A 25,321-nucleotide genomic window follows, 5' to 3' on the forward strand; every position below is an offset into this window, starting at 1 on the left:
TGCTGGGTCCAAATCCCCTTTATTATAGATAACTATGCAATGATAGTATAGCAAACTTGGACTTTCCTGTGTTGACTGAAATTCAGGATGCCATTTTCATGTTTTCTTCATGTTTAGGTAGACTTGAAGGATAAGGCAGCCATGTCACACAATGTATTTCCATTTTTCTCCATTGAATGACGATACACAACACTGTCAGACACTCCACTGACTTTAGCACAGTGTTTTATACAGATGATGAATTATTTTCCTGACTTTACAAAGTTTTATCATGATGCTTGAGATAAAAGGAACAGAAAGAATGATGACGTAGTTGTGGTTTTGCAGTGATGTTCATCTTGTGTCTTTGATGCTTGTTTGCATTATCTTCAGAAAGATGTTTTAGTCTAAGTGAGGGAAAAAACCAAACACATCTTAAAAGTGTATAGGGAAGGGAAATATGTGCATAATGTAAGAGCATTGCTTGCAAAGAAACCAAAACTATTTATTGGACAGTCATAAAGTAGCAGTGTCAAGTATCTGACACTGTACAGAGGTACTGCAACTCAATGGGGTATCACATGAAGAGTATTAGTACAAAATTAAAAATGGAACTCTGCTTTCTGGAAGGATATTCCTCTTCAGTTTGTTTACAAAATTTCTCCTGTGCCCTGTGAGTCCCTCTAAACTATGTCGCGCTTGCAACAAGCTTCTTAAGTAAGCCCTTTAAGTAGACAAGCCTCTACTTAAAGTAGGAGTCCATGTGTCTCAGACTGCATGAAATTTCCTGTGAAAACATGCCCAAATGCTGCTTCTATCCAGTAATGGAATTTCTGATCTTGTCATCTAGACAGTTTTAATCTGATGTCTTCTTAACATTTCCTTAAGTTAATATTTCCATGGCTACTTCATGCCTTGCATAAAAAATGGCCTTTGAAAGTGGAAAATTATTTTTTATATTCACTTTTTGTTTTGACATCCTGGGATGCATTTTTTAGCACCATATCCAGGGAGGGATCTTTATTAGAATAGGCAGTAATAGATGAAATACAAATTTACTGAGCAGAAAATATGGTTTAATTACAATTTGAAAATTAGGCCCTTTGCTCACACTATCCCACTCAATGTAGGCTGTCATTGGTACAGAGTGGAGGGGGGTGGAAGAGGAGAACAGGTTTTGAATTAAGTGGGGTTGTGGTGTTTGATAAATTAGTGTCACTTAAAGGAGCTCTTTAATTCTTAACCTGTAGCCTTTAGGCTTCAAAAATGTGACATCTTCCCATTTACTTCTTAGTTAACTTAATTGTTTGCTTTTGAGTGAATATAGATATGTGTGTGTCTGTATATTTGTTGAAAGAGGCTAGAGTCACACTCTCCTTATTCTCCTTTCTTTGTTTGTACTTCTTTTTAAGGCACACTGCAGTTGTGATGGTGACAATTAGCATTACAACAAACACAGTTATGGTTGAAGAAACAGCTATTACAGTATTTTCTTGAGTTGAGCCTTTTCTTTCACACTTTTCTCCCATGTACCACCAGTTGTCACCTGCTGGACATCTAGAAAGCAGAAGAACAAACATGTAATGTCACTTAAAGATTAAAAGTGTGAAAAGGTCTACTTCAGAAAAATGACATCTGTGGTGCAATTTCTATATCTGAAAGCATAATGAAGTTATCTTAAAGTGGACTTGTATTTTAAAATTATCTTGAGTGGCCCGAGTGACCCACTGTCCTTACACACCTAAACGTGTTTCTTTCAGCTTCCTGATGTTTCACAGATTGTGCTTTCAGATAGAGCCTTTGCCAGAAATCCTAAAAGCCTTCTTGATCTTCTTGACCCCTTAGTGCTTGGTTGCAGCTGATCTATGGAGCTTCTTTTTTTTTTTTTTTTTTTTTTTTTTTACTTTTCAAATTTAAAGGACTTGTAAGAGCTTCCTTTGCCCTCACCCAACACATGGATAAGAAATGAAATTCACAGCCCAGCAGCCATCCAGTTTTAGGACTGAAAACAACCTCCAGGGTTTGATTCCATCACCTTACCAGACCACAGTCAGCACACTCACCTCCATCTTTCTAACCTTGGTTTCTCCTTATGTATTGATTTTCTAGCTCTTGTCTAAGCCATTTATTCAGGACTAGCGCAGCCCTGAAAACATGTTTGCAGTGCATTGCAAAGATATTTCCTGCTGGGGAGACTCCGGGTAATTCAGCTTAAACAGAGGTATCACATTCCCACCCATTTCCCAACAGAAAATTAGGGTGAAAACTGACTGCTGGTCACACATTTCTATAGGACAGAAAGTAGGTCGCAAAGGCACTAAAGCTTCAAAAAGTCCAGATATGTCAGAAAATAAATGTTCTCTTCCCATAATGTTGAAATGAGGCATAAGATTGAGCATATTTTTTATTTTTATCTTATTGGAACCACTTCTTGACATTTACTCATATTTGTGACCTGCTTCTGATGAGTTGCACAAGAATTATTTTTTAAAAGGTTCCTAAATGGGGACATATAACACTTAATGCGTCATCCTGACTCCTGTGGCTCTTGGCCTTTATGTTTTCCTCACAGCACTCGCCCAGTCTACCTGCCCTGGAACAGCATCTAAGGTTACTGTCTTCAGTCTCAGAGCTTATTTGAGAGCTGGAACAATGCTAATCAGGCAGGTAGGGTGCGTAAATGCATCCACAGAGAATTAAATAAAAGTTGATATTAATCTTCTTGCAGGGCAAACAATCTTTTATTCCTCAGCTTTCTCTGCTGGTTTCAAAGGCAAGCGACTACACTTTGGTAACTCATGGTCATAATTTGCACTGTATTATATTTCTGAATCAAATTTTAAAATAATTTCTACACTGCTTCCTACATGATAAGTATTGAAAATCTACTTGAATTATATAAATGCTCTTTTCTTTCAATTACATTTATTTAACTATTCTACATTTTGCATAGGGAATTATAAAACTTGGAGTAATACATTACTTAAAATAATACACACATTTAAAATATAATTTACAGGAAAGTCAAGCAGAGGACTTCAAAATGATCAAGTGAGCAAAGATTTATTTCATTAGAAACTTTCATTACTCATCCTAAAACTGCATTTGAGAGTGAACAAAGGCAGTTACCTGCACACAGGTGCTCTGTTCACCATGACACAGACGCCGTCGTTTTCACAGGGGTTGTCTGAGCAGAAGGCTGGAGCCTCTGGATCTCCAGGCTGGGTGGTGCTGCCCGTGGTGCTGCTGCTGGTGGTGGTGGTGGTGGTCTTAGTGCCACTGGGGGGCTTGGTGGTGGCAGTGGGGTGAGGGCCAGGTTTGGTGGTGCTGGCACTTGTAACAACAGGGGGTGGAATGCTCGGCTGAGTTGACAGGAGATGTGATATATCTGCACAGTGAACCCACAGACAATAAGGTTTTTTTTCTTCCTATTCTAATGATAATTTCTAATAACAAAGAGCAGTAATCCTCTCCAAAGGTATAATGGATAAACAGATTTTTTTTCCTTTCAGAAGCAAGATGTATTTTGGAAATGTCCTCTAGAATTTTTTCAGAAACAGATAGCTTTATTCGAATTAATATATTCAAAATAATTTGCACAGGATTAGCATTGTTTTACACACCTTCACATGAGATAAAGAAATTACATTGTGTATGTACCTGTTCACAAATTTATTCAAATATACAATTTGAATTTAGACACAGGCATAATTCAAATACTGCTAAAGTGCAAATTGCATCCTATATTTATAACTACAGCACTAGTGACTTGGTATCTGACACTGTTTGCTGCATTGTAAAGAGTATCAGCTGTGTTTACATACCTTCCATTGTTAAAAGAATATAAACACCATCTTCTTTGATAAAGTTGCGGCTTCTAAGTCTCTCATGAGTTAAAAATGCACTTGTTCCAACTCCTGGACCTCTCATGTATTTAGTTCCATTGGGAAAAGTTGCTTCGGTTCCTACTTTATCTGGCCTGTCCCAAATATAGTTTGATGAGGCTTCCAGGGGGGAAAAAGGAAAAAAAGAATGTGAATGTGAGACTGCTCTGGATTTGTGTCTCAGTAGAAACCTCAATTGCCTGAGATTCCCCACTGATGAGAGGCACAAAGCAATGGAGATCTTCAATGATTTGGTTTAACCTGAGGTACTGAGAAAAGAATCTGCTGGAGGTGAGGATATTGGAGACCTAGTTGAAAACCTGTTGCATTTTCTTTTTAGTTCATTAAAGTGAGGTGGTCAAGAAGATAAGTAACACATCTATAACATGAGTTAATGCAGAGCTTCTCAAAAGAGAGTATTTCCTGCAGTAGATGTGGGGCACAAGATATTGGAGCAACCTAAATGATCACAAATCACTGAGGTTGATCCATCAAACCCTGTTCTAAAGCTCAAAGCTGAGCCTGATTGTCCATGAAAGAATCTGACAGAGGGAGAAAGATCTTCCTGCTCCAACACCTCTCTGGTTAGATAAAAAGTGTGTATTACAAGGCTTCCCTTGGGAATCGTGGACTATTTGCAATATAAGAATAAACAAGGGCAGAGAGCAAACAGACATAGGGTCAGAGAAAGAAAAGGGCACTGTGCCTGTAACAGCAGAAAGTACAAGGAAAATGTGCTTTTACAAATATCTATGGAGGACATGGTGTGGCATGTCTTTCATTTACAGAGAGGACATTAATTCTTTCTCGATTAACCACTTTGTTTTCATGTAGAGGCAGTGTCACAGAAAATGCAAAGTAAAACCTACTGGTTTTAAAGTAATAATACGAATTGGATGGTTTTGTGCCTTCCTTCCTTTTTAGTCTGAAAGTCCAGAAAACTAATTCAGTGGCAGAGATGATTTCTTTTGGCAAAAAGAAGGATGTTATTATGGCTTAAGTCCAAACTTTATCCAATGCTGAATGTGGGTGTTTTCTTTTATATCTCTCTCTGTATAGATTCCTATCATTTCTCAGAGTTACTTTTTACCTCAACTGTCACACTTCCAAGTTATTGTGGGCAATGGCCCTTATCTTCTCACATCTTAAACAAGTACAGATTAGATAATATGAATCAGTACTTTGTCCATCTGGAGGCTTGTGCTGACATCACAGTACCTTTGACAAGGAGGGCTGGGATTTGTTTGATAGTTGCTTCACTTTTATTTGGTATAAACCACCTGTATTTTTAATTCAGTATTTTTCTTTTCATGACTTCTGGAAAACTTCCATTCTCATTAAAACAGAAATATATGTTTCCTCACAGAGCATATGAAAGAAATTTTAGGAATAGATCATCCACCTGTTTCTTATGCAAATGCAACTTTTAAATCCAGAGTCCCAGCTTAACTTGCTTGTTAGTTTAATTTTTTTCTTGTCCATGGATCAATATTATTGTTGCTACAAACACATGAAACATTCCAGAAGCTAAAAAAATATGCATTAATTTATACAAAGAGGAGATGTGACCCCTTGTCTTTTGGTTGTGTTTTACATGTTTGATTTTAACTAACCTGATAACTTCAGAGGGTCTGTTGTTATACTTCTTTGGTTTGACATCTGTTGACGAATATCAGGATGCTGGTCAAGCAGGATCATGGTACCTTGTTGCCATGGACAGGGCCATTTCAATTGATCATCGTTTGCTCCAGAAATCAAGGACAAGTATATTCCTAAATTAAATGGGCTATCAATGGTACCATTTACATACAAGCTGACCTGGAAAGCATATCCTTCACTAGAGTAAAAAGGTGGGCTGTATACTACCCCACCTTTCCCTGCTGGACTTGTGTTGAGGAGCTGTGTGAAATTTCTGATATGCCAGACATGGTGGGGACACTGAGTTTCTGACAAGTTGATGTCATCAATAGAGAGGCCTCCATTTGACAAGCCACTTCCTCTCACACCTTGAAACACAACCCGGAATTTACTGGTGACATTCAAAGAAACATGATGGAGCTGCCAGTAGGTCTCAGGTGAACCTGAAAAACAAGGGTAGAGATTTCTAAGTCAGCAGCACAATCAAACACTGCACAGGTCTGTGGATCCTATACCAACCCTGTGTAAGAATTTTTCAATTCCACTAGCACTGGTGTGATGGAATATTTCTCCTGTAGATATTACTTTTTCAGTTCAAAATCATATTTGCTCAATACAGTATTTTAACAGAATTAATATGGATAATAGCACTTGTTGATGGGTTTTCAAACTGCTTTTTCTTTTACATTTTAAAATAAAATTTCATTAAATTAGTCCAGGAGTTGTGATTATTAAATCCACAAAAAGAGTTTCATCTGTATTGTTAAAAAGAAAAAAATCAGAACAAGTTATATTCATGTAACTGAACAAAAACATGCCTCAACAAAAAATACTCCAGAGGATTCTGGGAACCTAGAACTACAAGACTAGTTCATTCATTTGTCTTTGTATTTTTAAATGGCTTGCTGGAAGCTTGCCTATGCAGTAGCACTATTCACCCATCACATGATTAATGGTACTAAGGTCAAATGAAAGCCAGTCATTTGCAAAACCTGCTTCGTGCAATAGAACTTTACTGCAAGTTTGCTGCCACATCCAAAAGTGCCTGTACTAGCAAATTCCACTTAACTCAAAGAGCAGTGTACACAAAAACAAAGACCTCTGCAGAGGGGCCTTGTGAGGTCAATGAAAGTAGAAGATCCTTTTTTTAAAAGTATGTGTACCAAAACAGTTTTTTTTGTGGCCTGGTTTTAGTCCATCTGTACAGAAGACCAGCTGCATTTATTGAACAGCAGGTACAGACTCATGCATCACTCTCCTAACAATCCAAAGCACAACACAATGGATCTCAAATATGTCTTAATTTCTTGACATTTTTCATTACTGATCTAATTAGGAGGGAAAAAATTAACCAAGAAACAATAAGAAAAGCACCCCACTGTTTTCCACGAAATTGCCTTCTGCATAAGCTAAAGGATTTTTACATGTACTATGTGCAGTTCAAAAATCCCCAGCTGCCACAAACCAGTGGGAAGGGTTCAGGGATTGTCCCTAAGCCTCTCAAACAGTAGCTCAATGCAAACCCATGAAAAGCTCATCGAGGGTGTCAGACCATGGATGGAAGCGGATGTAGTGTCACTCTTACTTCCACATTATTGACTGCATTGGTGAGAGTAACTTCTCACTTGAGAGAAGTGAAACAGCTCGGGGGAAAAGTGGTCTTGAACCATTCCTAAAAGTTTTGCCACAGATTGTCAAAATAGGGTGCTGCTTCTTTGGACACGCTTATGAGATCAGAGTCTTCAAAGGAAATTATGGACTTGAGAAAGCAGGAATGGGAGATGGGGCCTAATAGACACAAAAGAGTGTTTGTGAGGAAGGCTGAAGTCTGGAGAAATTAATCTTGGCATCAAAGCAGGGTTTGAAAGAGTTTGGAGGGCTAAGACTGATGTGAAGTCCGCCTTAGCAACTCTTACGTTGCCTGTTAGCACAGAGAGCACAGACAGTGAAGCCATAGAGGTGAAGAAAATAAAAAAAAACAGGCACTGTCAGTAGCTGAGCCTAAAGGGGCAAAAAGAGACAGAAATGATACCTATTTAGTAAAAGAACTTGATCATATCCTTCTGAACTTGGTGTAGGTGAAATGGAGACCACATAATAGTTAAATATTTGAGAAAGCAATTTAATCACAAGGTGACTTTGTCAATTCTAGCTTAAAGAGCTCTTGTCCATTAGCTGACCTCAACTGATCATTCTGTAGGCCACAGGCTCCTAAAACCACAAGAATTTAATCTTCTTCAAGCTACAACTCAAATCATGATCTGTTGCTCATATATTTCAGTTAAGTAATTTAAATTTTATTTATATATTTTAAACTTAGATATTCCAGGGTACTTATGCTTTCCATTTCTTTATTATACTTTCTTATTAATTATAATTTACTCTAATATTCCGACTTCATCAGCTGCTATTGATACCAGCAATTTTAGAACAGTTAAAATGATTGCTCATGGAATTTTAGCTAGTTTGGCGAGAAAACTATCTTGATAATACAAGAGTCTGAAATTTGTGGTAATTTATTATATTATAGGAAAGCAGCTGACTGAGGATCTGTCAGGTATAATTTCAGCAGCAACGAATCAATTACATAGATAGAGAAGAAGCCAAAGAACAGCACTAGGAAATGAGTGACTTTGCCACAATAATTTTCCTCAGTACTTTGAAAAATACTGAGGATAGATTAAAACAAAACACAATTTTATTCCATACCTTTTATCTCCTTGATGAATCTCAGAGTGCCATTTGGATTGGCAGACGTGTACTCCCTGACCCAGACATTCAGCTGGTCACTCTTGTTACCACTGTTATATAAATAGAATTGTAAGCACTGAAAACCTCTTTTGGGATACAGAATTCGGCTCTCCAGGACAGCTGTGCTACCTTCTCCTCCAGCACTGGTGTCAAAATGCATGAAGTAGCCAGAATCTGCCAAAAGTCAATGAGAAATTAGCAGTAGAGGGGAGAGAAAACAGAATTTTCCTGGTGTATTTGGTTTCTTAATGCTGTATTGTAATAACTCTAGAAGATACAGTCAGGTACAAATCTCTGACTGAGGACTCTTAATTGTTCACCTTTTCCAAAGCTACAACTATTATCTTTGCAGCTTTTCTCCTAATTTCATTATCTCTAGCAAACTGTACCCAAACCATGGGTTTTTGCTCTTTACCCAGTGCCAGTAACTCACAGTTGACACTCTGGAGGACTGATTTAAATTCCTCAACTCTTGGACCATTCTGACATGTCGAGATACATCTAGCTAGATTGTCAATTAATTTTTCACCTCAGCCCTGATAATACACATTTCAAAATCCTACTCCTGTCCAAGGTCTTATTGAGCAATTATTCAGAAAAGCAGCAATCTATTTGGTGTGCCTGCATCACAGGTTCAATGCTTTATATAACTCTCATGACAGGATGTGACACTAAGACAAAAAAAAACTTAGCAAAAGAGATAAGGACATTCGATCCTCTGAAATAAGCAGATAATCAACATATCACATGATGTCCCTAGGTATGTAGATTTATGCTGCTTAGTTAAAAAACAAACTGTAGTTTGTCAAAAAATAAGCAGATAAGGCCAACCTTGAAGGAGCCCTGCATAAAACACTGCCTCTGCAGAAAACACTTCCCAGAAAGATAAGAGGTTTTTTCTCATACCTTTGCATTCTCCCATATTAGTGTGATCAGTATTTGGCCCAGCTGGAACCTGAGACAAACGCTGCCAGTCACTGTTATCATCTGAACTTTGAATCATGCCACATATATTTTCAAGTTCAAAACTGCATGTGTCCATGAAGCTTAGGGAAGAGGCTGACATTAAAAAAAAAAAAAATTGTGAATCTCTATTACACAACTCATTTTAATTCTGAAGGTCCAAAGCTGTGAGCAGAGAAAGACTAAATGCAAACACCACGTAGTCAGATGATCAGCATTCATACATACAATGTACAGGAACTCAAAACACTTGCTGATTAACACTGACATTAATAAGATGTCCTCAGGAACACTCTGGGCTCTCAGAAAACACAGGATGGCATCTGCTAATTATCATATCATGTCTTTTTTTGTTAAAGGACTACTAATTTCAACCCAGTCCACACACCTTCGTATTATAGTCAAAAGATCCTGAGACTTCCCATTCTTTGTTCTACTTTCTTTGGGCCAGTCCACACATGGCCACAGATTTTGATAGAAACTCACTTATGTATCAGCTGGAGTGCTTACTTTGAAACATAGAAGAGCAGAAGCTATTTGACTGGAATAAACAAATCTTGATTGGCCAAACATTGAATTAAAAAAAAAAAAAAAAAACACAACAAAATTTCAAAACAAAAACAAACAAACAAACAAACAAACAAACTACTTTTTTTTGTCCCAAATGTATATTTGGGACCAGTGGATATTTCTTGTCATACAAATTTTACAGTATCCTTCATGTAGCAAGTGAAAATTTAGGTAAAGGAAGACTCTGCAGTTTATGAGAGGGAGAACACCATATTTTCTCTGTCTAAAGCAAACTCTGGATAGGTGAGAGATAGCACAGTCCAGGTTTATCCCTGTTCTTATTTTTGTTTCCCATCATACCATGTCTGAGCTCATGTGTAATACAAGCCATAATTTGAAAACACCTCAGTTAATGAAATATGTTTTAAAGTATGTATAAAATATTGTGGCTCAAAGGTTTAAAGGTTTCATTGCATAACAAAAAGGCCCTGAGAACCACAAAACTCTACCCCAATAACATATCAAATGCTTCACTTAAGTTGCAGGTCTGGGAAGTACTTAAGTATGAACTGCTGCCAAATTCAGTTCTACTGATGAGATATTTTGTGCTGTCCTCACAGAAAGCTAAAAACCCTGTAGAGGCTGCAAGGTAGTCAGAAGTGTATGGCAGATATTTTTTAAGATACAGTTCAGTACAATGTTGTAAGATCTAAGAAAAGGCTTTCACGGCAGATGTTATGCTGACTGCTGGAGAAAGAAGGTAAGCAAAAATGGGGAAAGAAGGTGAAAGAACTCTTTGAAATCAAAATACAAAACAAAACATGAAATTGATTTGGCCAAACAGGAAGGAAGTAACTGAATGACCTTAAGTATAAAGTGCTGGCTGGCATGGAGAGTTGACCTGAATGCCAGGAAGACAGAAAAGCAAGACTCAGTAGATTATGATGTATTTCTGAGATTCAGTCCTGAAACAAGTAAAGGGGCAATGAGTGAGGCAGGTTGTGAATTCCATCTGCACCAAAAGCCAGATACTTGCTTGGTATATAGTTAAAGACTGGACTCGGAAGAAAATACAGGGGGGGATGAGTGCCAAGTCCTAACTTCCAGAGGCTAAGGGAAATCTCATGGTCAGTTCTGCCAAGCAGTATGCTCCAAGGGGAAAGCAGATTAAAATCTATTGTTATCATATGGCCTGAAAGACAGCAATGAATTCCAGACTGGAGTAGCACTAAATTATCAGTCAGTATTTCTTATGCTGTGGGTTTTTTTCTTCAATTTAGGAACGAAGTTTTACATTTTTAATGCAATTTCCTGCCCACATGAGCCTCTAGCAGAAATTTAGCTTAAACATTTCCTTAAATCATGTTCAGCAAATGAAGTAATATTTTGTGTGGGTGAGGGCTGGGAGCTGTGAAGCACCATCCTCCCTGGCACAGGTGGGTGATCTGACAATATTCATGTCTCTGCAAGTATCATCCACACTATACACATCACATGAAGCCAAGGGATGGACTGAGGAGTAGGGTAAGTCCTGATTGCACTGAAGGTGGTGGAAGTTTTGTCACTGATTTCAGGAGGACTGGGACTTTTTTCATTTGGGGAATGTGCCTATGGGTTAAGAATAAAGTTAAAATGGCATGAAGTATTTCCTTAATGCATGAGAATGATGGAAAATAGATAAGATTAATGGAGAGGAAGAAGGACCCCATCCCATATGAAAGACATCCTTAGCTGTAAGCACTTTTACAATGCCTAATTGACTGTGTAGTGAGTGCTAGAAGCTAAGGCTGCATATGTGTATTCAATTTAGACCTACATTAATAAAAATATTTTCATCAGAATTTTACACTCAAAAAACTGCACCATTTTAATAAACCAGTTTGATAATTGTTTAAGCAATCTGTATAATAAGGCTTAAAATACACTTATAAGCCAGGACTCACTACTTGGGATATTGTAAAAGTTTTCTTCTGAGTGCCAGGGCACACTGAATGCAGCAACAATTTCAGAATTATATTCCAATTTGATAATGGACTTATCTAGATTTCTCTGTCTCTTACTTTCATTCAGCTTTGCAAAATAAACCCCACCTGAGCAAAATAATTCTTTTGACCACTTTTGTAAGAGACCTGATTTGAAACTAAACATGAAAATTTAGAAAGTTTGCATTTTACTCAGAATGGCATCTGTTACCCTATTTGCATGAATAGGGTATATATGAATAGGCATGAATCTGTCTCACAGATTCCATGGAAGTGGAGTAGGTATGACAGCAACAGCAAAGATGCTCATTTCTGTGCAGTGTGTGAGCATCAGCTGTGGAATAATACAGGGAAAAAACAAAAGGCTTTGTGCAGAAGCACACATTTTAAGCAGCCACCCAAGGGATGAACAAAAGTCAGCTGCTGAGCAAAGCTGGTTTTTAACTAAAGGTCAGATAAAATTGCACAGAAACCTCTGCTACTCAGCAGTGTTTCTGCAGGAGGAATGTTATTTCTAGCTGTACCATTATTTCTGGTGTTTTTAACTCAATTCACTTCTCTAAATATGTTAGTATCTCTTTCCTTTGTGTCTGGATGGGTCCAGCATGTATGTATCACCCTCATTTATTTCAAATTATTCTTTCAAATAATATAAAATAAATGGAGAAACTTACTGCAGTTGTAGAGCCGGTTCAGTTTCTGGAGGTCGTACTCACTGAAACCCATTCGCTGTCCTATGACGTCAATGAAGTCTGGTATGTTGGTGATGATGGTGGGCTCAGTTCCATTCCTGAATGCAGTCTTGCTGTAGTGCATCACAGAATTGTAGTCATAGGGAACATTCAGGAAGTCTGATTTTTTATCATCATATTTATTGAAATTATGTTCTTTACCTAAATGGCAAAATTGAAAGGCAAGATTGTCTGTGGCTCAAGAGAATCAAATTTTAATGTAAAGACTTGCAGTGACAGAGAATCTATCACAAGATTTTTTGTAGTAATTTACTTGTACTAACTCTGTAAAACAGTTTTATTTCCAGTCTAGGCCTATTTACTTTCCTCTTTCAGCCACTGATGACTTCTGCTGGATGAAGCAAAATCTCTGCTACCAAAAAAATATTTCCTGTGGAACTTCTTATAAACTTTGATGGGCTTTTGATACTCAAGACTGGAGAGAGTGTTTCAGTACTCAAATTACAGCAATTTGCAACTGTTTCTAATCTATAGTCTCTGATGTTCAATTGCTAGTCATTTTAGGTAACAATAAACAATTTAGAGTTGTCATCAGATATACTTCTAGAATTTAGTTTTACAGATGTTTTATGGAGTATGAGCAAAAAACCAGTTGCTTACTACTCAATAGGAAGTCAAAATTTAAATCAGTCAAAATACAGGAACTATATTTTGGTCAGTGTAAAAAAAATGCAGCAGTTTCAAATGTCTCACAATAGTGGAGCTTGTCACTGAATAGTCAGCAAAATATAATGGAAATCAAATAACAGAGTCTAAGTATTTTTTGGTAATATATAATTGCATATGCACCTGACTATTGATCATGACTAAATTCAAATGCATTAGATTTAATCATTATCCTGTTTTTCAGTCTTCTGTATGTATCTATGTTAGTAAAACATCAAGTCTGCATATATAACTTTGTTTTTGAACAGCCTGAAAGTAACAGAGGATGAGGACAAGCTAAAGAGGCAGAGACAGAGCAAAGTCCTGAGTAATTCTGTGCCATCTCTCAGGATTGTGCCAAACATACCAACACTTACAATTCACAAGCTGCATTTCTAAAGTAATTGCTGGTGTGACACAGACCCTGAAAAGTCTCTCCTGCCTGCTCAACTTCTGAACACTCTGTTCTCTCAGGTCTGCTCCTGGCATCAGGTGTAGCAGACAGGCAGAAAGAGGAGGACCAGTGTTTTCACTGGAGATTTTCTACTGGTTTTGGTCACACTGGATTTTTCAGTCTGTGTGTTGGGGGTGGGGGGTTTATTATTTTTATTTCATTAAGGGCTTCTAGAGTAACTAAATTATCCTCTTCTGCTGCCCGTGGTACAACATGTGGCATAGCAGGATTCAGATCTCCAATTAGAGCTTCGGAAACCATCGTGGCACAAGCAATTACAACAGCAGCAACAAATGAGAATTTGTGATTCAAGTAGATGTCCCTTTATATTTAATTTATTGATATACTGGCTTTGAAAAGTAAGTCCAGACAAGAGAATAGCATGACCACCAAAAGATGCCTGGAAAGGATGTTCCACAGCAAACCAGAGTTTGAGAGGAAAAGCAGAGGAGTGACTGACCAGACTGAATCCTGTCCCAGACGATGCTGACATAGTCATCCCGGTCAGACCGAGACTGCTCATGCCAGAATCCCAGGGCGTGCAGGAATTCATGCTGGATTGTCCCAATCCTGTCACAGCTGGCTCCGATGGAGAGTTGCTGCAAGCCCATTTGCCTGTTTCCCACTAAGGACCAGCAGCTGGCAGTGACATAAAATAGGAGAGGGCTCTGTGAGATACACACCACCCCCATGCCATGCAAACCCCAAAACCAGTCTATTCAACAGGTATATTTTTAACCTGAGCATTGAAGTCACATTTTGTTACAGAGATCAGTTTTCCACTGATCTGTTCTTTATCATACCCCTTCCTCTCACACTTAGCTCCGTTTCAATGAACAAGAAGATGCCCATCTCTGGCTCTCTTAGAAGAAAAATATTGAGCTATTTGTGACAAAAGAATTCTAATTCTGATGATGATTTCTTTAGTACTCTGCAACATCAAAGGTTGTGGGCACATAATTTTCAGCTAGACCACAATATGTGTCTGTGAGCACACTTAGAGCATGTCCCTCTCATCAAGAGAAGTGTGTTCATGAACATTCTCTCCTCTGCCTTCCTCTGTACTGTTTGGCCTTTTACTTTGCATGGGGCTGTGGCTGCTAGGCAAGGTGTACCTCTGCATGCTGTGTTTACCTTCTGACAGGTTGATGGTTTTGACAGTACTTTTCACAGGCTCTTTTCTTTCTGGCTGTCTGTGAGCTGCTGTGCTAGAGCACTTGCTGCTTTCACACACTCCCAAGAGCAAAACTGCAGCTGTGCTGCAAGTTTTTATTAAAGGGTGAAAGAATTTAGTGAGTTATCTGCACAGGCCAATAAAATGGCACCCCATGTCCACAAACTAGCAGGCACAGAGAGCTACATTTAAACTGATATTTTATGTAGCAAATAAATCAATATTTACCCACTGAAGTATGTAAAATTAATTGGGCACAAAATATGCCATAGGATTTGCAGTCCTATCACCCCAGAAATTTAAAAATACAAGCACACCATGTGCTTTCAAACTCCATGACTTATTAGTGCAACATATTCCCCAGTATTTCATTTTCCACAGAGCAATGCAGGCCTTGCCTATTGATTACTCATTAAAATCACAACATGAGACCTGTTAAGGACCACATGTAGCATCCATTATTTTAAGGTCTTTCCTTGAACAAAGCCTCATAGTGATTCTTGTGTTGAGCAGAAGAAGTCCATCACAGGCCTGGGTCCACCTCCTACCAAAGCCACCTCTGGCTTCACAGCTGCTGCACAGTGCACAGCAGCCTACCGCAGGCACATCCAAGACACTTGGCAAAAGTAGCATCCAAATGACAGTAGGTGCAGCTGCCCCTTGCCTTTGGTCTGTCAAATGCCTACAACACTCTCAGTCAACAGCCACAGAGGGAGCATACACCCTGTCTGTGCCACCCTGCACTGAGAATAAAGTTAGGTGAGTGGGACATGGCACTCCAGAGCAATGGGCACATAGAATCCTGTGTCAGCAGTGTCTTCTGGAGGGGAGAAAGGTGAGGAAAATCTCAGCTTTCCCCAGGTGTGTGAGAGCAGTACTGCCTGTGACTCAATGGTTCTGCATTGCTATCAGAGGCTGGAGGAACAGGGGAGCACTTGCTCTGACTAATCCCACTACCCCCCTTTTGGGGTTGTAAATAGACACATGCCATCAGTTGCAGTGGTGCCACTTATTTCAGGCACATTTTATACTAATGTCCTGCTACTAATTTTGTTCCCACAGTATCACAGATCACCAATAACAGATCACAGACACTCTGATTTACCAGCACCAAGCTGGAGAGACAGGGATCTGTGTCAATCTAATCCTGCATGGATTCCCTTTGCCATGTGCAACAGTGGCAAAGAGCTGAAGTGGCCCCAGGAATGCTCCATGAAAACCTGATTTTCCATGTGGAAATACTATTCATCTTTCCTGGTCTATTAATCATTTGATTCTACCCACACCATTTTAGTTTTCCTGCTGAATGAATCCTGCTCTTCATGAGAACAGTAAGGTGAAATTGCACATCCATTGCAGGTTTCCAGACTCCTCTGTGAACTTTGCAGTCACATCCTGCCACACCTGATTACCCTGCATTTCTGTAATTCACAATTACATACCTCATGTGTTTTGCTCAGCACACAGGCAAGAGTTAACATAATACTAGTAGTAACCAAGGTTAATGATAGATGAAGAATGTGTACAGGGAGAGGGCTCCTTGTATAGGGCCTTGATATACTCTGTACATACACCAGAGACTACAAATGAATTTTTACACAGGGCAGTCAATACAACAAAAGACAGCTGACTTCTTTTGTGGCTGGCCTCATTTGAATTCAAAAGGGTAATCCAGATGAGAACTTTATTGTTGCAGAAGATAGATAGATACGATTGTTATTTTAGCTAGCCGGATGTCACTTCTACCCTTGGATGAATCCTGGAGTGAAATGGTCTGTTCCATCCCACCCTGCAAAAGATTGTGGTTCATCCCGCACCTCAGTACCTGCCCCTAAAACAGAGTCTGTAACCCCATTGGCCCATGCCTTGTCCCAGCCCACCTGGGAGCCCCTGATAAGGGGGCTCCGAGCGGCCATTCGGTCTCTTGGCCCTCTCCTCCTCTCTTGGATTTCCTCCCTCTCTTGGACTTCCTCCCCCTCTGGGGCTTCCCCTCTCCTAAACCCTCCGTTTCTCTCTCCCCTCCCCCGTCCTCCTAAGCCCAGCCACGTGCTACGCCTGAGAGCACGAAGCTCGGGCATCCCTGAATTCTCCAATAAACCTCTTCCCCCAAGAGCAAGCTTCAGAGATCTCTGCCTCCCTACACCCCAACCGTGCAACAGGAGCCTACTCTTCCCACACTTTATGGCTTACTTCAAATCCTTTTGACAAAAAAGTTCCCCCCACATTCCTCTCTCTTATAGATGCAAGCCAAGATCAGAAAGGCAAATATGTGATTTATCAACCATTACTTCAAGTGGTAAAATGTTATGTTGCCAAGAACTTTGTGTGCCTCTCTGCACTGTACCCTCTGGGCTGAGGTCTTTAGTCAGCAGATAGAAGAGTCCTAATTGATTTTAAAGGCTCCAAAATATTAGGAACAACAGAGCAAAAATGGGTTGTTTTACCCAGCTTACACCAGAAGTAAGAAATGGCTTGAAATGAAAGCAGTTCATTCTGGGTCAGTCCTGATTTCTTTGTAAAACCCAAGATGACTCACTGAAACTGGATGGACCTTTTCAGGAGACTGCACCATTTAGCTCCAATCTTTCAAATAGTTCTGCTGTGGATGTGTCAGCTAAGGTGATGGAAACACTTCAGGGCAAGCCACACACCAGGCAGTGAGGGCAAGATATGTTATTCAACTAGAAGGATTCATCTTCTTCATCATTATGACTCATCTATTTTTAATAGACATATAAATGAAACGTTACACAGAGGCCTCCTACTTGCCATAGGCTAAATATTGTGGTTCTTTTTCAGGTACAATTATTAGCAAATTCAATGCATACTTTAGGGGATGAAGGATTACAAAATTCAGCTACATGAGTTTTCCATTTAGCTCAAAAAGCCGGAGTCATTAGCACAGAGAAATGCATTGCTCCCTGAGTCTCCAATTATACATCTTTTAGAGCTGAATTTCAGTGTCATGTGTACAGCATGAACAGCAGCAAATACAAGGAGCCAGACACCAAAGAAATTTTGAAACAATTATCTGATACAAATATCTCAGAACAAGCCAAAGGGAAAGAGAAACATTTTTATTATCAGAAAATCTTTTCCCATTTATGAATGTATTCTCATATCAGGAAATGAATTTCTGAAAGCAAATTTCCTCACCAGGCTATCAAGCTCTCCCTGTTCTCCTTTTCTATAAGATAAATGATTCAGCACAGAGTGAAAAATATATTTGTTCTTATTGCACTGTTTTGACAGGGAATATCTTAGAAGGGAAGAAATTGGGATAATTTTGACTTCTTTACTGGAGTCTTATTTTGCAAAATGTAAGAGGAAATAGCATGACTATTAATCAAAAGAGGTAAATAAAGTAAAATATCAGCAAAATATCTCAGTGCTATACAGAAATTTAAAATATTGCTCTTTTATCTGAATGCTCATGTGGTGTTGTTGAAGTGCAATTCCATTGTTACATTCAAACAAATTCATTGCCCCACAGTGAAAACTATTCTATTTCTCCTTGTTTTTTCTTTTCCCCTAGAAGCCAAGGTATACTAGGAATGTCCAGCTGAAGTGATATTCCCTATATTCAAAGATCAGTCAAGAACATAATTGCTTTGTTTCTGATATCTTTTACCATGTCTAGTAAAATACCTCTTAAAAGCCTTGATTTCTTCTTATGTTCAAGATAAATATCAGTAGAAATTGTTCATTACTACTAGGGTAATACCTCTTTTAGAAACTGTAGTAGTTTAACAAAGACTGGGAAAATGGAGACAACAAAAATGTAAAATTATGACCAGATATATGAGTTTTAGGCCATGAGAATAGTCTGAAAGCAAACATAATGAAAATTATTTTGAATTACTTCTCTTACCCACTTCCTTTGAACACAGATATGTAATTCTTCTCCCCTTCCCAAGGTTTGAAGTCAATACAGGTTTTCAGTCGATACTGTTCAAATGCTTTGAGGATAACCCCCTTAGCATTCATTTCTGCAAAGCAAACAGTGTTCTTGTTAATATTGAACTGAAAGATTTCTACTATTACCCATATGGAGCAAGTCCCAAGGGTGGCTCTTGCTCCAGCAATCTTTGATCAAAATAAACAGATCTTTGCTGGATTAAGACCCAAGTGGGGAGCTAAAAAACATAAATTAGGGTATTGTAACACTGTATCTTACTCTTGTTTTGCTCCTCTGTAATTTTTATTTGGTACTTATGTATCAAATATGACATGATGAGTATACAGAAGGATACTGTATGGGGTTTTAATTTTGTAGATTCTTTCATATATTTTTTGAGATTTATGTAAACAAGTATTAAATAGATAGGAAATGAAGACTTCATATTTTACCTAATACAGAATGCAGGCTACAGATCCCTCACTGAATTTCTCCAGCACTTGAATTTTTCAGAATATATCTGAAAAATTCAAATAATCTGTTTTATCTCCTCTAAGCAACTTGCATAGTTTTGACACAAAGATTTAAAGGATGGAGTCAAATTATGGTGTGTCTCTGACTCACATTAGGGGAATCAGCAATGTGCCATTGCAAACTCTCTGTCAGAATGCCATTTTGCCCTCACTGCTGTAAATTATATAAATGGCCAAGTAAACTTCCTGTCCTTTAAAGTATCTTCCATGCCCTCTTTTCATCTCAGCTTTGTAGAGTTTCATGTCTTAGACACAAGATTTCAAAACCAAAAGAATCTGCTGGGCCGTAGCAGGGTAATAATTCAAGAAAGGAGGTGAGAGCCAGCTCTGATACCAAGATTATAAATCCCGTTTATGCACACTCAGCCCCACTCCTGCTGTGGGAAATGGCCTCTCTAGATTGAGGAAAGGACACCACAGGAGCTTTATCAAGCTGTGCTGAACAGTTCAATCAACACAACATACAGACATGGTGAAGGGCAATACTGTACCCAGGCTGTCCTCAAGGACATACGGGATAACATGGGGCCATCGATAGTTGTCACCAATGATGGAGTTTCGTTCCTGTGTCCAAGAAAGAAAACAAGCATGCAGTCCTCAGTAAAAAAGGGATCTAGCATCAGGGACTACAATAGTGCTAAAGCAAACCTACAATTCCAAGTAAGACATAAAGGAAAACAATGAGCTCAAAAATCTTGAAAGGTTACTCAGAGGTCTGAGATCTGGGTTTGAAATCACTTCATGTCTTTCACTGGTGTCTCCAACTTCTGCTGCATTTTCTCTGTAGAAATTACCCAAGTTTTTGATGCATGTGCAAGAGAGCTTCTGCTCATATGGAAAGCCTTAAGATCTAAAGTCCTGGAAAAATGTACAGAGATTAATAGTTTTGTAATTTTTCATAATGCAAGAATTTGTTTCTGTGCCTTTAGCAAGTGCTGTCCTCACTTCAAGAGGTATATTCAGCATATCTCCCAAAAAGGAGAGTAAAACACTATTTTCTGATTACTTTCAGAGTGCAAGACACTCTGGGGGTTTCCTACTAGATATTTTTGAGATGTAAATGTGATTTTTTTATTCATTGATCAGATAAGGATGCTGACCAGATGCTCTAAAATGTGGTATTAGAGATCTAAATTTTTCACTGGTTTTAGTAAATCTACTTACAAGAGGAAGGTTTTGCAGTGCTGCTCAGTAAATTTAACTGGCTCAGAATAAATATTGTGCAGAGAAACAAAGAATTCTTTTTATACAAACCTGCCTGGATGATGATCAGTGCTGCCTAATCTCTTAAAAGTGACAATGTAAAAAAGGAAACAAGAAGCTAATAATATTGATTTAATCACTGATGAGATCTCATGCTGGATAATGTTTCTGCAAATGCTGTTGACTTCTTCACTGTCTATGACATTTTGTAGAATTCCATCCCCAATCATCTTCAGTTTATTGTTACATAAACAGCATTTATTGTTTGTAAGAGCAGGATGCATCTATTATTTCCATGCCAGTGATACTTTACATTTAAGTCAATGACTCATTTTTAGCTTTATATTTTTATTTGAACTCACCCCAGGAAGTTTGATGTCTCCTTCAAAGAGGTCTAGTCCTAAAGCTAAAGGGAAGAGGAGAATAACATTCGGTTATTATATTGATCTATGACTACTATAATGAAAATTATAGAAAAAAAATTGAGACTGAATTTTGAAAAACCTTCATTTATGTCAAAGATGTCCTGATCAATTCCTCCATCTATGTCTATTTCTGAAAAATAAAAAGACAAGTGAGGTAGGACATTAGCCCTTGCTGTTATCTTTATGAAGTGTGAAAATTAATGCAATAACAATAACAGTAATTATAAATCTGTGTCTGTCCTAGCAATGTTTATGAGCAGCTGGTTTTGTTGACTGCCTCCCATGCATACAAATAGATCTCTAAACTGAACTCACCAGTTGTCTCTGGAGCAGGCTGGGGAAGGGAAAGAAAAAAAAGATATTATTAGAAAGGCAGATAATGAAATGCAGCTCGCGTTACTTTCTCAACAGTATTAGAGATGTGATTCAAGCTCAACTGACAGCACTTAGCACACGGCTTTGTGTTGGACTGACTGCACCCACTGCCTCCTCATTTGACTGGAAATCTGTATTTGCTTGTCTGGCAGCTTTGTGCCCTCCCCACCTCAGGGTGCCCAACAAGTAATTCACCAGTACTGCTTCTGTAGAGGTTTCACAGCTACTTTTTCTCACAACTCAGGTAGTACTAAGTTGTCCTTCACAAATGGGAAAAAAAGGAGCCTGTTATTTCTATGGATTCAAGCTATTAGTCAGCAGCTGTGCAGAGCCTATGGAAGCTGTGCTGAACTTCCCATCACAAATGTGAAGATATGAGGAGAGAATGAGTGGTCTGGTGTTACCCAGTGAGGCTTTGAAGGACTGGGTACATAGCCCAGGTCACTTCAGCCCCAGTTCAGTGCCCTACCTGGACTCCATTTACCTGAGTAATAACAACTCAAACACTCCCTTTGCAACATGGAGAATCCACAGACCATAATGAGATAAAGTGACATATGTGAGATATACATAGAACAATTTCATTGCCATGACATCCCTATAGAATCTAATCTTAATTATTTTATTTAACTGGACACTTCATTTTTGGACTACTTTGGACATACTTGACATAACACTACATTACTATTTCTCACATAGTGAGTAAATCATGAGCAGCCATTCTAAGCAATCAATCCTGCTGTCTTGTATTTGTGTGTTTAAATAGAAGTTCACAAACTGAAGATAAAAACATCTTCATATTCTAAAATAAATGTGACAGCAATTCTGGAAAAGAGTGTGGAATTTTTACTTTTTTTTTTTTAACCACAGTTTTCCTCCTGTGTTTCTTTCTCCATATAAATAATTTTCTGTACATGCAGCTTTGCATGTAGGACTTATTTTTCTAGCGTGATAAGCATCTGCAACTTCCACTAGAAGTAATAAACAACACAAAATCAGAATGCTGAAAAAAAGCAAAAATCAAGTCCATGCAGTCCCTAGGAACATTAATTGTAGTAATCTCTAATATCTGTACAATGTGTAAGACAACACTATGGACAGAATATTCAGGAGAGATTCAAATGCACATGTTCTTCTAGATCTAAGTTTCAACACATAATGATGGGAACAATTTTGAGGGAAACAACTTGAGCCCTAGAACTGACTCCATATAAAAATTTTAACCAAACACAGAAAAAAAATCCTACCTCCCATGAAATGTCAAGGTTCAGAAAGAAAGCTTTGAAGTTGTCAGGATGTCTCATTTTAGCTTCATAAGGGAAGATTGATTTTTAATCTGAAATTACTGTCTTTTAAAAACTTCAGCAAATGGCAGAAAATATATTGTAAATACAAAGGCCAGAAATCTCATTTTATGATTCACCAGAACTAAAATTCACTCAAGGTGTTGCTTCACAGGTTTTGTCAGATTTTGATCACTTAATCTCATTGCCTAAGAGATGAAAACCATTTTTTTCCAAACCAAGTGGAGGCTATAATTTTTATCTTTAAGAAACATAATTCCTAATTGATATCAGCTGGCATAGCAAACATTTAGTAGCTAGCTGTTCTATAAACAGCCAAAGTTTTTAATCAGCTTCTCCTGCCTCCTTTTTCTACTTTTAATCAAACTACCACTCACATATGTCTTTGTCCAGTCTCAACCTGACCCTGACCAAGGTCAGTCTAACTTCCCTTGAAGGGTCAGTTACAGAAAACACTGAGTAGAATCTGTTTTCTGACTGAATTTGTTCTCAAACAGCCCCTCTTCAGCACTTTGCATTTTCAGAAATTTTTAAATTTGTCAGGTTTTAAGCGTGGTGACTCTTAAAAACCCAGTATCATTGCGGAAAACTGACTCTATTGAAAAACTGGTTTCAGAGTTGGGCAGATGCAAATGCCCAAGGATTGATGCAAATGCTGAAGGATTGATATTGATCTCACATTTCAAGATTAACTGGAATTTAGGTTTACATTGATACATGAGGAATAAGGATGGGGATTTGAGAAAGAAAACCCCACAACTGTATACACTCACAGCTTAATAACTGCAAGTATCTTGTTCAGACAAACCATCCATACATTTGAAATGTCAACAGACTCCTCCTACGTGTTGAAGTTTCATTGCATATATATCATACTATTGCACTTGTTATCACTGCACAAGACAATTCATTATCATTGTGCATAAAACAGTATTTACATATTCAAGTATTGAAATTAAGCAGCTTGTAAAACAAGTTGCAAGTACATGGGCAAAGTGTGCAACACACACTTTAAAGGCTTAATTTGCTTTTAAATTCCCACTAACACAGATTTCTTGGAAGAAAAAAAATTACCAATAACATTTGCAATATTAAAAAAATTAAATCACATTATTGCATTTTATGTAAAAAATTATTGATGGAGGAGAAGAATCACACCCATATATCCTGAATCCCCTTATAACAATTAATGGTGAGTAAAAATTTTCTGCTGTTCCAATAACTATAAACTACAATGTACCCATATCTACTAATCAGAAAGTATAACTGTCCTAAAGATACAAACTGGGTAACTCCTGGAAAAGCTCCTCTAGCAGCAGCAAAAGCTCACAAACTGAGATCACTAGCTAAGTACAGTGGTATTTTTGGTGCACAAATCAAAATGTGAGTCCACGACTGAATGAATACCAAATGCAGTGAAATCCAGGCTGGTCGTCAGTGTCTGTAAACTGCTACTGAATGTTTTATACTGACAGAATCCCTTTTATCACATCTTTCTACTGTGTTCCAAAAAAACCTAGGTTTTTCGTCCTGTGAATCTCAACCGCAAAATACTCTGTTTCAAAAGCTCCATCTCTGCATACAAGTATCACTTGTTCACATGGAAGTGACTTTGGTCTCAATACAGCCTAACAAAATATATGATGCAATTTCTAGGCTGTGAATATATTGTAAACACTCAACAAATACACAGTTCATAGTCTCATGCAGAGGAAGGTTGTGTTAGCTGAAGTGGCCCAAAGAGGAATCTAATTTAGTCTAATCTAATTCACATACACAAATTTCTGATCATTTTTAATACCAGAATCTAATTTTGGACATGGACAACATGTCACTTAAGACATTGTAATGGTTGGTTAAACCACTTGTGAGAACACATTTAACTGACAAAAACTTCAAGTGTGTCTTGGACAAGTGGGAAACAACTCATCTATTATAATCATGTAAAAATCAGGTAAAGGGACTCACTCAGTAATCAATCAAGAAACAAATGGATAATTCTTATGTGACGAGAATATCTATGGCACCACCATGATGCCCTGGCATTACTGTAAGATGATCTACCTCACCTAGCCTGGACATCTATTCAGATGGAATATACTAATCTAGTTTGGATGAGACACTTAACTTATCAGTGATTTTTCCAGACTATATTATTTTAGTATTGACATCTAGAAATTTGAAATTAGCTCCTCCTGGCCACAGAACACACGGAAATTAAATAATTAGCCCTGGTGGTCAGAACCGCTCTCTCACACAAGAGCTGGTTTTTGGGAATCAGTTTGATGTCAGGTTACTTCTGGATCTTAGTAATACCTTGTATCACCTACTATAGGCTTTAACAAAGCCAGTGGAATCTAAACAAGACTGAGGCTTGAGTTTCCAAAAGACTAAGGCAGAGGCACAGGTCGTGTGAATAGTAAGGAAGGATGGGATTGGAGTGGTGGGGAATATGGGAAAGTTTGGGTTGAGGCTGAGAGCTTAACTTAAGGAGATGTCTGAGCATGGGTCAGTGGAGAGGAAGAAGATAAGGCTGCCATAGGCAGTTACGTTGTGTAACTTCAATAATGTTATTGCACTTACGTAGTGTCATAAAAAATAATGCCTTACTCTCTAGATTACCCTGAAGTAACAAACAACTGAAACAAACTTTCACAAACCTTTCGATTTTTGTTACCTGAACTAATTATATTGTGTATCACCAAAAGTTCCTGACCTCTACAGCAAAGCCTCTCAACATGAGCAAAATGCTACATTTCACTAAAAAAGGCAGGTAATATCAAAATCTCAGCTGTTACTTTTTGACCTGAAATATTTCAGCTGGATTGGAGGAACAGGAAGCATTAATTTC

The 25,321-nt window shown here is 38.2% G+C and overlaps 1 protein-coding gene across 1 annotated transcript in view; it reads right to left on the reverse strand.

Moving 5' to 3' along the window:
* Positions 1-25,321, reverse strand: part of LOC110468125 (E3 ubiquitin-protein ligase RNF138) — a 51,277-nt gene continuing 25,956 nt past the window's right edge. Inside the window, exons 7-19 of the mRNA XM_021525728.2 lie at positions 21,107-21,125; positions 20,871-20,921; positions 20,729-20,772; positions 19,655-19,727; positions 18,604-18,721; positions 14,019-14,197; positions 12,382-12,600; positions 9,159-9,311; positions 8,211-8,426; positions 5,477-5,944; positions 3,804-3,983; positions 3,109-3,367; positions 1-1,536 (exon numbers count right to left, since the gene is read on the reverse strand). Of these exons, the coding sequence (XP_021381403.2) occupies positions 1,263-1,536; positions 3,109-3,367; positions 3,804-3,983; positions 5,477-5,944; positions 8,211-8,426; positions 9,159-9,311; positions 12,382-12,600; positions 14,019-14,197; positions 18,604-18,721; positions 19,655-19,727; positions 20,729-20,772; positions 20,871-20,921; positions 21,107-21,125 (2,253 nt within the window). The 3' untranslated portion in view covers positions 1-1,262. The remainder of the gene's footprint in view (positions 1,537-3,108; positions 3,368-3,803; positions 3,984-5,476; positions 5,945-8,210; positions 8,427-9,158; positions 9,312-12,381; positions 12,601-14,018; positions 14,198-18,603; positions 18,722-19,654; positions 19,728-20,728; positions 20,773-20,870; positions 20,922-21,106; positions 21,126-25,321) is intronic.

This window comes from Lonchura striata, chromosome 1, assembly GCF_046129695.1.
Source record: "Lonchura striata isolate bLonStr1 chromosome 1, bLonStr1.mat, whole genome shotgun sequence".
NCBI lineage: Eukaryota > Metazoa > Chordata > Aves > Passeriformes > Estrildidae > Lonchura > Lonchura striata.